The 16403-nt window shown below is 46.3% G+C and overlaps 1 protein-coding gene across 2 annotated transcripts; it reads right to left on the bottom strand.

Moving 5' to 3' along the window:
• Positions 1 to 435: 435 nt before the first annotated feature.
• On the bottom strand, positions 436 to 15818 carry DHX40 (DEAH-box helicase 40). 2 transcript variants are annotated; one of them, XM_027744875.2, is made up of 17 exons: positions 15566 to 15818; positions 14685 to 14830; positions 14172 to 14291; positions 12818 to 13048; positions 12565 to 12631; positions 11919 to 12050; positions 10497 to 10596; positions 10148 to 10234; positions 9499 to 9681; positions 8878 to 8958; positions 8117 to 8274; positions 6430 to 6544; positions 6049 to 6157; positions 5634 to 5728; positions 4924 to 4993; positions 4318 to 4546; positions 436 to 2405 (listed from the first exon to the last, which is right to left on the bottom strand). In XM_027744875.2, exons 1-17 carry the CDS (start codon positions 15702 to 15704, stop codon positions 2266 to 2268), a joined length of 2202 nt encoding a protein of 733 aa, XP_027600676.1. In that variant the 5' UTR covers positions 15705 to 15818; the 3' UTR covers positions 436 to 2265. The 2 variants fall into 2 exon arrangements, with proteins under 2 accessions (XP_027600676.1, XP_039236986.1); XM_039381052.1 differs by having other exon boundaries at positions 15583 to 15668.
• Positions 15819 to 16403: the final 585 nt, after the last annotated feature.

The raw sequence follows: 16403 nt of genomic DNA, 5'->3' as shown, positions 1-16403 counted from the left end.
CGGCCTGTCCCTGTGATGAATCCCCCAACTCGGGGGTGTCCTTGGATCCCCCCTCTCACGGTGTCCCTGTCACCAGGGGTGTCCATGGATTCCCCCCTAGGATATCCCTGTCACCCGGATGTGATGGATCCCCCGCTCCCTTGGGTGCCCCTGTCACCTGGACGTGATGGATCCACCCCCCTGGGGACACCGAGGGATGGGATAGATCCCATTCTCCTGGGGAGACACCGAAGGGACAGGGGTGTCCCTGTGACTGGGATGTGATGGATCCACCCTCCGGGGGACACACCAAGGGACTGGGGTGTCCCTGGCACCGGGATATGATGTTCTCCCCCCAGGGTGTCCCCGCTGTCCCTGTCCATCCATAAACCCCGGGATGGTCCCTGGGGCTGTTCCCACGGCCCACAGTTAATGAGTGCAGGAACACAATCAAACTCCCACTTTCCTCCCGTGTTTATTAACTCACAATTTACCTCCAGCACACAAAAAGAGTTAAGTTTTAGCTGTTTCTCTGTGATGATGCAGCATTCCAAGTGCTCTGCCCAGAGCTGGGTGTGCTTGGGGCACCCCAGCTTTCCTTACACCTTATTTGGCAATCTCACGGTTATTTCCTCACATAATTTGTCTTAAATTCCCCATTTCCAACTCTCTGAGCAGCCCTGAAACACAAGTGGGAAAACAAAAACCCCTCCCTTTTTTCTACTAAGAGAGTGAAAACAATAAAAGGAACCAGAAAGCAGCAGGATCTGCCAAGAGATTTCCAGCCCCAAGAAAGAGTAGCCATTCCAGCTGCTCATTTCAGACCCAGCATGTGGGGCAGATGTCCTTTGACTCAGGAGTGGCCATGACTTGCAAATATATCATGAATCAAATTAAACAGCAAAAGAGGTTGAGTCAAGGAAAAGTGCTCCTGCTCCAAAGCAGAGCCTGAGCACCAGAGTGAAAAAAACCCTCCCAGGGAAGAATTTTTCTCCAATATCCAACCTAAACCTCCTCTCTGGCAGTTTGAAGCCATTCCCCTCGCCCTGTCACTCCAAGCTCTTGTCCAAAGTCCCTCCCCATCTTTCCCCCATCTCTTCCCTTTTAATAGGCATAATTACAGAAAAGAGGAACAATTATCAGATCAATTATCAGATCTACCACTTTTTTTATGAGGAATATTATATTTCCCACAAAGAATCCCAAGGTTTCCGAGAGCTTTTGATCAGCCTGGAATGCTCAAGGTGGAGCAGAGGGGGAATGGTGAATATTTTACCACATCCCTTTTAACAAGTGACCTGGAAAGCAAGAAGGTGACACACAGAGGTGGGAAAAAAATGACAGCATGTTCCTCCAGTTATTTGGAAATTGTCTTGTACAAGCTCCACACTGGAACATTTTAGGGTTATTGAGGTGATAAAACAGGATTATTTCTTTACTGAGAAGGAGACAAACTTTATGATGACAAAGCATCACAGCTTAAGGACAAAAGCTTGTATTTCCTCGTGTGTTCTTCCCACACATTTGAAACAGTCATTCTTGAGATCAAAATCCATATCTTTTAAAAATAACAGTCCCCAAATCCAGACAAACAGCCCATTAGGAGCAGCCCTGCTGCCAGCCCTGGGGGATAAGGGATCCACTGCTGGGGTGGGTTCCTTTGCCAGCAGGAAAACCCACAGTGCTAAGTCATCCCTGACAAAAGTGATGCATTGTTAGCAGGAATGTGGAAACACTGCCAGAACACTTGGCACACAAAGACATCTTCACCCAGAGCCATCCCTGTACGTGGTGCAGCAGGGAATGCAGGGGGCAAATGTCCTTCTGGATTTAATCCTGATGGTTCCATCATCAAAAGAGCCCTTCCTACACATTTAACTGAGGAGTGGATGAGCATTGAGGCTGTACAACCATCATACTGAGTGAAATGGATAAAAACTTACAGTTCCACTCCTTAAAAAAAAAAATAAAAAAAACAGCCAATCTTTAAGAAAATTTTATTTTTGTTGACACTGAGACCTTTTTAAGTCAATTAAATGCTGCAGAATTGGCACCACAGTCTTCCAGCCAGTGAACTGTTGCCAGTGACACGCAGCAACAAAATTCAGCTTGGTCACTTTTCCCTGCTGGACGCAGCAAAGGAAGGTTGTGTTTTACTCTTCTGCACTGAAATAACCACAAAGCAGAAGTTTCCCTCCATTCCTGTGAGTCACTTTGCATCGTGCAAACATCCCCAGAGCTGCACAAACCCCCCTCCCTCGCATGGGAGTGGAGCTGCCACCAGAATTACCCCGTTTCTTTCACTGGGCCACCTAAACCCTGTGCTCTTTGCTGCTTCCTCTCCAGGTAACGGGCTCTGGCATCCAGGATGGACTGATCATCATTCCTTCTCTCCATCTTCTTGGCAGAGTTGTCTGTGGCTCCTTCTAGGGGGGAGAAGAGGAGAGAAAAAAAATATATACTCTTTTGTGTCACCCCCCCCATCCCCAGCACTACAATTCCTCCTGTTGGTAAAATACCCCAAAAAACACCCAACAGAATCTCTTTTTTTTTTTTATTTCAAGTCCCAGGCAGGCATTTGAATGACTTCCAGAGAGGACAGACTGTACCACAGCAGGGAGGGGAAAAAATGAAAACTAAAATCCTGCCTGAAGTCCCATGTCAGTATTTGCAGCTGGGCTCTTCTCATCCCCAGCGTGTACCTTGGGTTTTATTGGAACACAGAACGTGCATCTCGTGTTCTATGTACCCATTTCCTCTCTAAATTACACATCTCCAACTCAGGTTTAGGCAGGAGAGGGACAGGAAATAAGCTTAGAATAAACCATCTCTGAAAAATTTCCAGAGGGAGAGGGAAGAGATTGGACAACAAGGAGATAAGGGAGTGGGAAAAGCCAATATTGGGATCAGACACCATCAGGAATGCAGGTTCTCCCCCAGCACTGAGACCTTGGCAGGGCTTCTCCCAGGAGGCAAGAAAAGCAAGAAATATTTTCAGTTTAAAATAACAATAATAAAAAATTAATCAAAGACTCTGAGAGCCTAAAAGCTGTGTGAATGAAGCAGCTACTGCAGTCTGTCCCTGAGGCTTTAATCAACATTAGAATATTTGTAATTATTGGGATATTTCTATTCAATTCTATTAGAATATTCGTAATTATTCTGTCTTGCAGTCACATAATAATTCAGCTCATGCTGCAGCCTTTCCTTCCAGTAATTAAGCCTTTCTCAGCTATTTAGCCACCTATTTTTATGAAGCTCCCAGAAATACAACATCTGTTAGGTCAATATTAATCTCAAATGAATTGACAATGGCCTGGTGAAGTCACAATGTTAGGAGGGACATGGAGAACAAACCTCAGCTCCTTGGACTTCAGCTGGATGGTGCTACTCTGCATTACCTAATAATGCAAATATCCTTTCCTATCCCATTTATAACCACATGAAATGTGTTTTTTATCATTTAAAATGGTGGGTTTATACAACAGTGCACACTCTCTGAGCCCAGCAGTCTCCATTTTAAGGAAATGGAAGAGAATCAATATTGCCAGTGCCTGGGCTGTACATTAAAGTGGATGTTTTGGAAGGGTCAGCTCGGGAGGAAAGAGGCCCTTGGAATACTTGGCTGCTTTAGGGACCTGCTGACAGAAGAATTCAGAGAATGTCAAGCAGCAGATCAGTCAGCAGGCACCAGTCTTAATTAAAACTATTGAAACATATGGCATTAAACTCACTGTCAGAAGGAGACATTCACCAAAATGTGACGCTTTTTCCTTCATGTTTTTTGGTGGGTGAGGTTTTTTGGGTTGATTTTTTTTCCCCTCCCCTCCTCTCCATAACCCTTAGGACTTCTCTCTCTCAGGACAGTCTTATTTGGGTATCTATGGTTAGAAACCCTTTATCAGAATATTTGTAATTATTGGGATATTTCTATTCTATTCCATTAGAATATTTGTAATTATTCTGTCTTGCAGTCAAATAATAATTCAGCTCATGCTGCAGCCTTTCCTTCCACTAATTAAGCTTTTATAAACTTAAATAATCAGATAATAACTCAAAATAATCAGATTCAAAATGCTTTTAGCCAGTTCTGTGTTAAAGTTTTGCCCCTGTGAGCTCTAGGAAGGAGGACCTCGGCAAGAGCCAGTAAGGAAACACCACTATTCACACTGCAGAGACAGAAAACAAGGATTGCAGAGAAAAGAGAACAGCCAGAACCACACACATCAAACATGTAAACATGAAAAAATTCATTCCAGGCCAGACTGAACCCAGTGACATAACAGGAGTCCACACAACCAAGAAGCTGCCCCATAGACACGGACTCCCTGTGCTCACCCAACTGCCTCTTCAGGTCCTCCCTGTGCTTCCAGCTGGTTATTTCCTCCTCTGTCACCTCCTCCCTGGCCACGCTGCTCAGCTCGTAGGCATCGATCTGGTGCAGCCTGGGCAGCAGGTCCTTGACCCACTCGTAGCGCACGGGACACACGGTCCGCACGTAGATCTTGGACGTCACGGTGACGTCGTGGAAGATGATCCACTCCAGCAGAGTCTCCTGGTTGTACAGCTGGAAAATCAGTCAAAAGAGATTCTTTCTGAGCTGATTGAAAAGAGTTTTTTACTTCCAGAGAGCCCCCTTCAACTGGAGCGTTTTTCAACGCTTCAGATGCGAGGTGACATTATCCTTAATTTTCAGGGAAATTAAGGTGGAATGACTTGCTTAAAACTGCCCAGAGAGAAAGTTCAGTCTGTGTTACACTCGTATCATAAGCCAAACATTCACCAAATTTGAAGAAGTTCTTTGAAGAGAATTTTGAAGAGGCTCTTCCCCACTCTCCAAATGAACACCGCACCAGACCAAGCACCAGGAAGAGTTTGTGGGACCTGCCTCTTATTCCTGTCACAGATCCTTTGCTACTTTACCAACAGACTTTGGAAACTCACTGTGGATGAGGGGTGGATGTAGACAATGCTGCCATGTCCGTCCATTGTGCAGAATGTCCTGGCTGCAGATCTGAAAGGGTTGGGGAAAAAATAAATAAACAAACAAATAACGAAACACACTTTGCTGTGATCAGACAGCAACACGGACAGCAAGACTGAACTAAACTAATCAGCTGCAGCATAGACAAAATACTCAAATACCTACACAGAGAAAGCCAAAAGTCAAATATCTAAGTAGAGAAAGTCAATATCTAAGTAGAGAAAGTCAATATCTAAGGAGAGAAAGGGGATTCCAGAATTAAATTGTAAAAAAAAACCAAAAAACAACGAGGAATAAAACATATCTGATTTACCACAGCAGCACTGCAGATACAGCAACACAATAAGGACAGGGTTTGGGAGTGGAGCCTTTGACAGCCATGATTACTGGAAATTTCCAAGCCCTTTAGTTTAATGCCTGGAACTACCCATCAGCTTGGGAGTTCATCCCACAGATAGAAAAATGACATTCCTGGGGAAGTTTCTTACATCCTTGGAATAGTAATGACAGTGAAAAGCAGAGACCTACAAAGCTTCCAGCCCTGCACAGAAACAGCTCCTGCAGCTGCAGTTACTCCTTTTCCCAGCACACAGCCCTCTGTATATAAATATATATATAAATAATGTGTGTGACATCTTTCCCATCCCGTTCTCCAAACTCCCTTCCTCACCTCCGAGCTACATTGATGAAGTATCCTGCACACAGGCACCTCCTCAGTATTTCAGTCCTGGAGCCTTCAAAAGTTTCTTTGGGGAAGTCTGGCAGCTGTGTAAAGGAAAAACAACACAAATCAGGATCTTTCCTAAAGAAAAAGCAGTTACACCCCCTTCCACCCCATGGATTTTAAACTCTGGGTTTCTCACTGTACAGAAACCATGAGGAAAGGGGAAAAACTCTCCTTTTTGCCTGTTCCCACCATCATACCTGTTAGTTACACAAGCCAGGATGCTCTACAAAAATATTTAAGTGGATTAGTTTCTACATGAGGAAGGCAGCAGCCATCTGGCAAAGGCTCAGTGGCCCAGTACATGTCTGAAATATAAACTTACATAACTCAAACATAACTAGAAATTACATTTTTTTACCTCTTTCAGTTTACTGGTGATTTCCCGGAGCTGTTTTTCCACGCTAAAAGCAGATTTTAAAGCCCTCCAGTGGATCCAGTGTCTCTGGCACCAGGCTGAGGGAGACTTGCTGAGAACAGAAATATTTGTATTATAAAGAAGCCCTTTGGAAGCTGAAGGCAGAAACTTGCCTCGACTTTTCGTTATGGTCACACAAAGGCAACAACCTACACAGCAGATACTTTGTTGGCTTAAATAGTGACAGAAATTACAGCTCAAAGAAGGAATAAATCTGCAATTAGGCACGAGGACACACGTGTATGTGCAGCACATCTAAGGACTGGCAGCACCTGGGATTTATGAGCAATGCAAAACCACTTACTGTAAGGGATCATTTTATACCTTGCTTTGCACTGTTCAAAAATATTTAAGAGGGTTGCAAAGTCATTGCATCCTCCCACTTGTGAGGAAAGTTCCTGGTGTTGAAGCTCAGCCTCCTTTTGCTTCTGAGGATCACCTGAGGAAGTAAGTTATATCTCACTTAAAGTCATTTTTAGGTAGCACTCCCTAATGTCCTGTTAGCATCTCTCCAAAGTGTGTTTGGCAGCCTGGGCTCTTTATTCATGTTATTTTTAGATTTGTCTCTCCTCCACAGCTGCATTTACAGCTCTTCCTCCTTTCATTCCTGCTGAACAGGAGCATGTAGATGCTATTAAATCTGTCATTAATCTCATCAGTCAGCAAATAGAGATGAAGAATCCTGCTCTCTTGGAAAGGTTCTACATATTTCTCTCTCACAATCAGCTCAGATGGTGACATGGAAAGATAAAGGAACAGAGACCTTAAACAAACAGCTCCCGAGGATCAAGTGGAAGTTTTACCCTGAGAGAGAAAAAACAAGGCTGTTGAAACCACCCCATCTAATCTATTTAACTCAGCTTTTGTCCCAGGGCCACAGCAGTGGAGGTCTTAAATAAGAGTCTAGAAAAACATGTGCATCTGTGAGTTTAGTGGGAATCCACCTCCACTAAGTGCTAGGAATGTGCTGGGCAAAAGCAACACTTCCAAAGTGTTATTTCAAGGTTTGAATACCCCGAGAAATTTCTTCTCCAGCACAACCTTTTCCCCTCAGGAGAGGGAGGCACAACTTTTTGCAGTGCTGCTGTTGCAGAGGATGGCAGAAGTTTGTGGGTATTAAAGGTACCATGGATGAAGGAGGCCTGATCCTACACATCCTGAGGTGCCTTCAGGGTGGGAGTTCCATGTTCTTCCCAGTCTTCAGGGTTGCTGAAGAGTTACCAATGCCTCAGAGAACAAGGGCACGTTGCCAGAGGGAGGATGGGAAAGCACAGGGACAGTTGTGGGAATGGGAAGGACCCCGGAGCAGATTCCAGGTTATCAGTGGTGTCAGCAGTGTCTGGGGCTGTTGTGCTAACAGGGACAGTTAATGGACTACAGGGATAACTGGACAAGAGCCAGGGAGTGACTGGGAAGGACAAAGGTCTCCCACAAAGACAGGACATATACAAATATACGTAGCACAAAGGGGGACAGACAGGAGGGGAAAGGAGAATGTGAGAGACTGGGTTTAGCACTACGAAAGGTGCTACCCTGGAACCACAGCAAAACTGTATTTTCCATTTAGAAAAACACTGGAAACGAGGCAGTGACAAGCTGAGCTTCTCACAGTAACTTAAAAGGTCTGTTTGGTTAAACAGAGTTATTGACAGGAAAGATAATCCAGAGGTGACCCCGTTCATTAAAAACAAATTAATCAGTCCCTGTTGTCTGTACTCAGACCAACAGCAAAACATCTGCTGTGGTGCATTTTGCTTTTCTGGGTTTTTTTTTTCACTCCCTCCCCTCCTGTAACACAGCTTCCCCCTCATGACCTCTCGGCATCCTCCTGCTTACGCAAACGTTGCTTCCCAGCTCACAGCCTTGGGACAAAGGCAACCCAATTCCATGCTGGTCTGGAGCCTTTGGAACAGCTGTTGTCCAATTCCTGGCATGCAATGTGCCCTGACTCCAAGCTCATGGAAAGCTTTAAAAACATATGGGGCTGCTTTGGGGATAAGAGGCTTCCTACCTGGCCGGATGAAGACGTTTTCCACGGACAGCATGGCTGCAATGGGAAGCAGGAGATCCTCACAGTCAAGGGAAGCAGCTTTTATGACAGCACAGCTCAGGTTGGGAGGGAGGGGAAACTGCACCAGGAATTCTCCCAGTCTTGTCACATGGCCTCTCCTTATCCCAGGAAAAAAGACAGAAACACCAGATTCGTGTTTCAGTGTTAAAGGGGGGCATGCACACCTAAGTCAGCCACCACATCCCGATGAAGGGCATGGAATAAGCATTTCCCTCTGGATGTGTGTGCCCAGACAGGTGCTGGAGACATGAAGAAGTGTCCCCAGTTTGCCTGTGCCTGCTCCATGCCAGGCACAGCCAGCTTTTATTTAATTCCTGCAAGAAGAATTCCTGGAAGCTCAGGATAAGATCTTGCTTCCTGCCTTGAGTTCTTGGATGGACCTCACAGCTAAAGCCCAAATTCCTCCGTCACAGCAGTCTGGGATCTGCCATCAGGAGCTCCAGCACTGGGTTGAGGTAATTTGTCTGAGGTCACTCAGGAACTCCAGGACAATGTGGACAAATTGATCTGTATCTCTCAATCCCCAAGCCCAGCTCTAACCCTGATTTTACAGCCTATATTAAACCCCAGTAGTAACTTCCTGGAAGTTAAATGAGGAAACATATTCTACTGCTGGGGAAGTCCTTTAGTCCACACAAACAAACACTGACCCCAGTTAAACCATTAAATTCCTGTAGTGACTGCACCCCTTTATTTTTTACCTGTCAATAGCACTGCACTGGTAAAGTTCCTTGAGAGCTTCTAAAATATGTCTTTCTTCAGGGGGGTCCAAATAGGGAAATCTGTAGAAAAAAATGAAGTAAAAAAAAAAATATCTGTTCAGACCCAGAATAGCTTTGTTAGTTTTCATATTTATTAGAATACTTCTTTCACCTCCCAATACAGGTTTTTGACCAAAGTGCACATAATCATCTGCAGCATAAGGGTGTGTTACTGCATGTTCTGCCTCAAGCTGGGGAATTATGATTGATGACAAATCCCAGCATGGCCCACACAAAGCTCAACTGTATTTTCTGCACTTGTATGATCTTAAAATGAAACCATCCCGCAGAGATGAAGCTTTTGGGGCATAAACATCAATATTTTAAAGGAATGCTACAAACTATATATTGAATTTTGGAGCGAGCCAGTTTTGGCAGAACCCCAAACCTGAGCTCAAGATCCAACCTGGAATTACAGGCTGGGGAGAACAGCAGAAAAGCTGATTGAACTGAAGTGTCACAGTTGGTTGGGGAACCTAATCCTGCCTCCTGCCAACAGGCTCTGGGTGCCGCGCTGCCCAGACTCGGGGAGACGGGGATAATCCCCTGCCCAGAGGTCACCTGATGACATCATGCACGGAGAGGCACTTCAAGGTCAGGATGACAGATGTCAGGCTGGTCCTCCTGATCTCTGGGACGGTGTGGTCAGGCATGCACTGCTCCCAGAACTCCCTGCTGTACAGCCGGTAGCTCTTCCCGGACGAGGTCCTGCCGGCTCGGCCAGCTCGCTGCTTCGCCTCGCTCCTTCCAGAAAAACCAACATCCAAACTCTCAATCCCTTCTGTTATTACCCACGGGGTGATTATGACAAATAACAACAATTTCTGGGCTTGCAGGCAGAAGGTATTTTACTGTGCAGCAGCTGAGAATTCCAGCTGGACGAGGACGGGCAGGAGCAGCGTTTCTGTGCACGGAAGATTTTTTTAAGCTTCTCTGAATCAGGCTGTTGTATTCAAACACAAGAGGACATGTGAGCCCCTGTTCAGGCTGCAGAGAATGCACTGTCAGTTCATTCTTAATGTCTGAAACTTATAGAAAATCATACATCCTGAACCACTTCCTACGTAGCAACAAACGAAACGGCTTTAAATCACAGAACCTCGAGGCTGCTCCTCATCTTTTTATTTACTTATTTTTTTTTAAAGATCCACCAATACATGGTGTTGTCACAGCAACTCCCAGGAACACCAAGACATGTTTAAAAACTTACTTTGAAATGGGAACCACCTCCAGTATGTCCAAGCCAACTCGGGGGTTGTGATTCAGCTGCTTCACAAACCCGCTGTCTACGACGTACCTGGGCAAAAAGATTGAGAGAGGGAAAGGACAGAGCTCTCAGCACACAGACAGGTACCACAGGGTCACTTAGTGAAGCCAAGATTTGATTTCAAATTAGGGCCCAAAACCAGCAGTCATCTCTAAGACTATATAATGGTATTAAGGGTTTTCTCATCACACACACGAAAAAGGCAACAGGGCAGGTACAGAAATGGAAGGAAGTCAGAACATCCTGAATTATCCCCTCTGCCACTGCTTTTAGGAAGGACACAAAACAATACCTGACTCCTTCGATGGTCAGAGATGTTGCAGCAATGTTTGTGGACACCACACATTTTCTAATGCCCGTAGGAGCTGGCAAAAATATCCTTTTCTGTTGATCTGAAATGACAGGGAGTCAGTCAAACAGTTTATGTTACAGCACTGATTTCCACCAAATTCACTCAAATGCTGAGTGAAAGTCACTTGAATGACATTAGAAAGTGAATCACACAACATCCTAAAACATGGAATTGGTGTTATTTTAGCAAATGCCAGAAATCAGATAATATTTTCTTTACTGTTCAAATATCCCAGATTTGGAAAAAGGCCAACTCTCCTGGTTGTTTCCTAACCAGGAAAACAAACAAGATGTCTGGTCTAAACAGAATCTTCATGAAGGATTTGAAGGGTTTTAACCACCAGAGCAAATGAATGTGAACATTAAAAAAAAACTAATTAACTCCCCCATGTTTCCAGCAAATCTTCATTTAACATGTATCAAAGCAGCACATGCAGCTCCCATCCATTCATTTGGCTTCCCAAGGAACAAAAAAAAGAGGTGGAAATTCAACTTCCCCCTGAAATTTTCTCACTTACTATTTTTGAAAAATATAAAAATCTCTTTAAGGAAGATTTTCTAATGTGTACTTAGACATACTGAAATACAACATCCTCTGAGGAACTACCACAAAATAAAAATAAAATAAAATATCCCTCTCAGTCAGGAATCAATGTCACGGAATAAGGAAGAAGCTATGCTTTTCTTTTATGCAACTTTGCTCTTTCCAAAAGATCAGTTTTGCTCCCTCTGCAGATCTTTACAAGATCTCAGCAGCACTTTTAGGGGGAAATTGCTGCTCTGCTCTTCTGAGCATTCACTCAGCCCCTTGGCAGCCTCCAAACTGCACCCACATATTCAAACACTGCCCTCAAATTCACCTGAAAATACAGCAAAGGTCAAGAGGGTTCTGGTTTTAACTCTTGGGAACTAACTGTGGTACTGCTGCCAAACAAAACAGAGTGCCTGCCTCTGATAACCTGCACCTTCCTACACTGTGTGACACTGCACCACTGCTATCTTCCCTTCCAGCTCTGCCCTCAGCACCAAAAACCTCCCGGCAACGTTTTTTCCACCTAAAACAAAGAGTGAGGCCACCTGAACTTCCAGTTCCACACCATCCCCTCCCTAAGCTCAGGATCCTGATGCCATGTGAGGCCACATCCAGTGGATGTGAATTTGAACTGGAGGCTGCAGTGCAAGCACAGAGAAGTTTAATTAGTTTATGAACACCACCAAAAAACCCAGTAGTGCCACAGTATTGTAACAAATGGGTTAATTAACGGCATTTTTTCAGAAAGATTTGATGAGGATGCTGTTTGTAACAACTCTTGCAGTTCACATTGGTGTGAACTAAGCTCCCTGTGACATCATAAGCTCTTACCTGTTGACATTGAGCCATACAGAGGTAGGATAAGCAATCCCTCCACGGCCTGATCGTGCACCTCGTAGCGGTAATCAATAGACTCTGCTTTCTTGAAGAGCAAGTCACAGGCTTTTTCTATCTCAATTTGACCTAAAAGACATAGAAGAGCACTGAAGTAGTCACGACTCTGCCTTCCTAGTTTGCAACATCTTTAAACAAGATTGGTTTGTCAATATTACAGAGCTGTCAACACCATTAAAAGAAGGGCGTAATGAGAGTTAAGTTTAGGAGGTGACATCCAGCCTTTCCACAGTGCCTCTCACCAAGGCTGTTCCTGAAAGGATGAGTGCCTAAGGGCCTGGCCTATACATTGATGTAATTCCCCCTTCCTGAATTAACAACAAAATAAAACATGCAGACAACACAGAGTCAATCTGGCACAAGAAGGGAAGAGAATATGCAAATTTTCAAGTTAGTGATTTTCTTATCTGGCCTCAGGGGTACAGATATTCCTAAAATGCTCTGAAAATGATCACTGTGTGCATCAACCCCCACTTTTCCCTTCTCCACTCACTGTTCTGGGACAAAGCAGACAGTCTGTTTTGCTGGCAGTGCCATGGAATAACCTGGAATAACCATGGGTGGTGGAAGGAAAAATTCGCACCTGTCAGGAAGACCAAGATGTCCCCTTCTGGTTCATTCAGGTGGACATCCAGCGTGACTTTCACAGCCTGGAACAAACAACAGACAAGCCAATAACAGCTGCAACCTTTCTCAAACTCATCATACTAATTAATTCTTCCCTATTTCCTGCAGGGATGCTCAGATACACAATCCAGCAGCTGATTCCTGTGGTCTGTCCCAGATTAAATCACACCAAAACCAGAGAACACGCCCAGAAAACAAAGCCACCAGACCTCTGTGACATAGGCAGAGCTGCCCACGTCCCTGGGGCTCAGCAGGTTGCAGAATATCTCCTTGACAGGGTAACTCCTCCCTGGAATGTGCAGCACTGAGCAGTGTCCAAAGAACTCGGAGAGCTTGTCCACCTCCAGGGTGGCCGACATCACCACCACCTTCATCTCCGTCTTCCTGTCCGGGGGTTTCTTCTGTAGAAAGAGTTTCTTCAGCAAACCAAATAAGATATCCTGAGAGAAAAAACAGAAGCAACTGATGTTAATACCCCAGCTTTACTAGAAGTGCCTGAAGCACTTGGAAGGGACCGGTTTTTGCCAATGAAAATCCCATATTCCAGGCCTAAGCACTCAGAAGAAAACATATCTTTTACCCTGGTCATTTTGTAAGCACACTAATTGGTTTCTAGAATTTAGTTTTTTATCTGCTCTTCTCACAGCCCACAGACAGAACCAGTATACCTTAAATTCCTTTGTTTTTCATTTTTATACTCTCGTGGTCAAGTCATTTGCCAGCAGTCACCTCAGACCCATTTTTCACCCCACTTTTCAGCATATCACCTGACTGTGTGTGCACCCTCCTTTGTTTCATCACTTATTGTGATGATTTCAGCAAGTTTATTTTACTCTGGGGTGCTCTGGATTAAAAACCTGCTCCTTACAGGGACACAGGTGATGGAGCAGTAACTTCTTAAATCACCTCACTCAGTTTATGTGCCATACCCTCAGATGCTTGAGGGCAGAACTGGGATTCAGAGAACATTTTCCCCTTTCCACAGCTGGGCTGGCAGGTTGTTTGCTGGAGCAGCAGATTGTCTGACACACAACACAATCTCTTGAGGACTGAGTGACCTGAGTGTCCCTGTGCTGCCCACAGAAGGGTCAGGGTGACTTCTGAGAGCTTTTGGGACTTAGGTCAGTCTTGACACTTCCATGGTCCTAAAAGCCACAATCTCTTTGCACAGTTGTGAACACACCCTTAGAAACACTAGAGCAAGAAAGATGCTTCAGGGTGTTGTTAGTGAGTGGAAAAATAAAGATTCTAGAAAGTTTGTGTTCACTGGCTTTGTTTGTGTTGTGCTGGTTTCAAACTCCTGGAAATGTTGGGAGAGCATCCAACAGCCAGGAAAGCTGCTGGAATGCTTTCAAACACAACAACAGCTATGCCAATTGCAACAGGACTACAGGTCACATCTTATTTTCAGATTATTGAGCCTGTAATAAAGTTCTATGGTCTTAGGACAGCAAAAGGCAGTCAAAATCCCTGGGGATTGTGCAGAAGTGAAAGGAAGGTATAAGCAGACCACAGAAAAGGAGAAACAGTGACCCCAAAGGACAGAAATAAGGTGACACTCACAGTGCTGAGGCTGCGCTCATGGGCTTCATCCAAAATGATGATGCTGTACTTGCTGAGGAGGGGATCTGTCAGGATTTGCCTCAACAGGCAGCCATCAGTCATATACCTGATGGCAGTGTCCTGAAAGGTTTCATCAGACAATCAGCTGTTATCCCGGATTATCATTTCAAAGTCAAGCAAACACTGAGATCATCACATCTTTTCCAGGACACACTCTCAGACCGCACCACAGGTGATCATCATGCACCACACCACAGGTGCTCGGCAACGTTTCACTTGCAAGGGGTTCAAAAAACTTCATCAAAATAACTTACATGATGCAAAAAACTTCACCAAATGAGTTATACAACACAAACAACTTCAGCTCCTGCAGGCTCTGAGACCTTCCACAACCAAAGCCCCCAGAGAGGCACTGGGGCTGTGCCACCCCACGGAGAGGCCCAGGGGCAAAACCCTGAGCCAGAGCCCACTGAGCCCCCTGCTCCCACAGGATGCCAGCCCCCAGGGCCCTACCTCGGAGGTGCAGTCGTCGAAGCGGACCTGGTACCCCACGAGAGTGCCCAGGGCACAGCCCATCTCCTCGGCCACCCGCTGCGCCACCGACATGGTGGCGACGCGCCGGGGCTGGGTGACACCGATGGCCCCGTGCTTGGCCAGGCCTGCGGAGAGCACAGAGTCACACGATGGTCTGGGTTGCAATGGACCTTAAAGATCATCTCGTGTCAACCCTTCTGCCATGGGCAGGGACGCCTTCCACTAGCCCAGGTTGCTCCAAGCCCCGTCCAACCTGCCCCTGGGCACTTCCAGGGATACAGGGGCAGCCACAGCTTCTCTGGGCAACCTGTGCCAGGGCCTCACCACCCTCACTGGGAAGAATTTCTTCCCAATATCCCATCTAACCCTGCCCTCTGGCAGTGGGAAGCCATTCCCCCTGTCCTGTCACTCCAGACCCTTGTCCAAAGTCTCCCTCCAGCTCTCTGGGAGCCTCTCAGGTACTGGAAGGCCGCATTAGGGTCACCCCAGGGCCTCCTCCAGCTTGAAAGAACCCCAGTGATCTGAGATGAACTGGGACACTGAGGTTATACAGAATATTCTGAGTTGGAAAGGACCCACGAGGACCATCGAGTCCAACCCTTAAGTGAATGTCCCGTACAGGGATCGAACCACGACCCTGGAGTTATCGGCACCGTGAGCTGTGCAGCTCCGAGTCAGCTCGCACACCCCTACCTACACAGCATACACGTGGCAACAGGGGTTTTTTTATTTAAAGGGTCCAATCACCCTCCTCTCAGCACAGCCCAGCCCGAAGCTGAGGGGACACGGAGGACTATCCGCGTTTATCCCTGCTCATACCCCACCCTCGGGGGCCCGCGGGGGGGGGGGGTGTCCGTTACCTGCCTCGAAGAGGTACCTGGGCAGCTGCGTACTCTTGCCGCTGCCCGTCTCGCCGGTGACGATGAGGAAGGGCCGCTCTCTCACGGCCTCCACCAGCTCGCGGCGGGAGCGGCGGATGGGCAGGGCCGGGCTATCCATGGCGGGGGTCCCCGGGGGGGGCGGGGGATCCCCTGGAGACCCCCTAACCTGGGGACCTCCTTCACCTGCCGGCCCCCCCTCACCTGGAGCGACCCCCGGGGCCCTCACGGAACCCGCCGCTGTTTACGCGCCCATCGCGCGTGCGCCGCCCGGGCCACGCCCACTCAGGCCCCGCCCCCTCCTCCCCTCAGCGCTTCACCTCGGCTCAGTGTCTTAAATCGTAAATAAAATCACAAATATAATCATAAAATCACAGAATATTGAGGGCTGGAAGGACCTTAAAGCTCACCCAGTCCCAACCCACTGTTGCCGTGGGATTTATGGTGCTTCACCACCTCCGAAAATACATCTGTATTTTCTGGCAGAGTTTGACCCTTGAGCCCGCGAATTAAGGTCCTGTTTAAGCGATCCTGATTAAAAGACACACATCCTGCCGCTCTCAGGAGAGGATTTCATCCTCACACCAAAGTTTTTCCTCTTCTGTGTGAAAAGCGAGAAATCTGTGCCAACTGCTGCTTACGGTCAACGATTTCTCCTGTTGCTGTTTAATCACTTCCACTAACGGTGCTAATTGTTCTTCACAGTTCTTACACTTCCAAAGCTAAGATTTAAATGTTTCAGTGGAATCCACGCAATATTTCTCTTTAAAAAAGTCCTCTGGAGCTTATACAGCCCGTCACGATAACCCGGATGACACTG

The sequence above is a fragment of the Pipra filicauda genome, unplaced genomic scaffold, assembly GCF_003945595.2.
Source record: "Pipra filicauda isolate LSUMZ 115617 unplaced genomic scaffold, ASM394559v2 scaffold211_size2331000_pilon, whole genome shotgun sequence".
In the NCBI taxonomy this organism is placed as follows: Eukaryota; Metazoa; Chordata; class Aves; order Passeriformes; family Pipridae; genus Pipra; species Pipra filicauda.
This window is presented reverse-complemented; position numbering and strand designations above follow the sequence as displayed.

Excerpts from the sequence above, each read along its gene's own strand:
- DHX40 (XM_027744875.2), bottom strand. The coding sequence starts at position 15,704 with ATGGATAGCCCGGCCCTGCCCATCCGCCGCTCCCGCCGCGAGCTGGTG. Across the intron at positions 10,597-11,918 it reads GTATGGCTCAATGTCAACAG|ATCAACAGAAAAGGATATTT; the intron begins GTAAGAGCTTAT and ends CTGTCATTTCAG. Across the intron at positions 2,406-4,317 it reads GGACCTGAAGAGGCAGTTGG|AAGGAGCCACAGACAACTCT; the intron begins GTGAGCACAGGG and ends TCTCCCCCCTAG.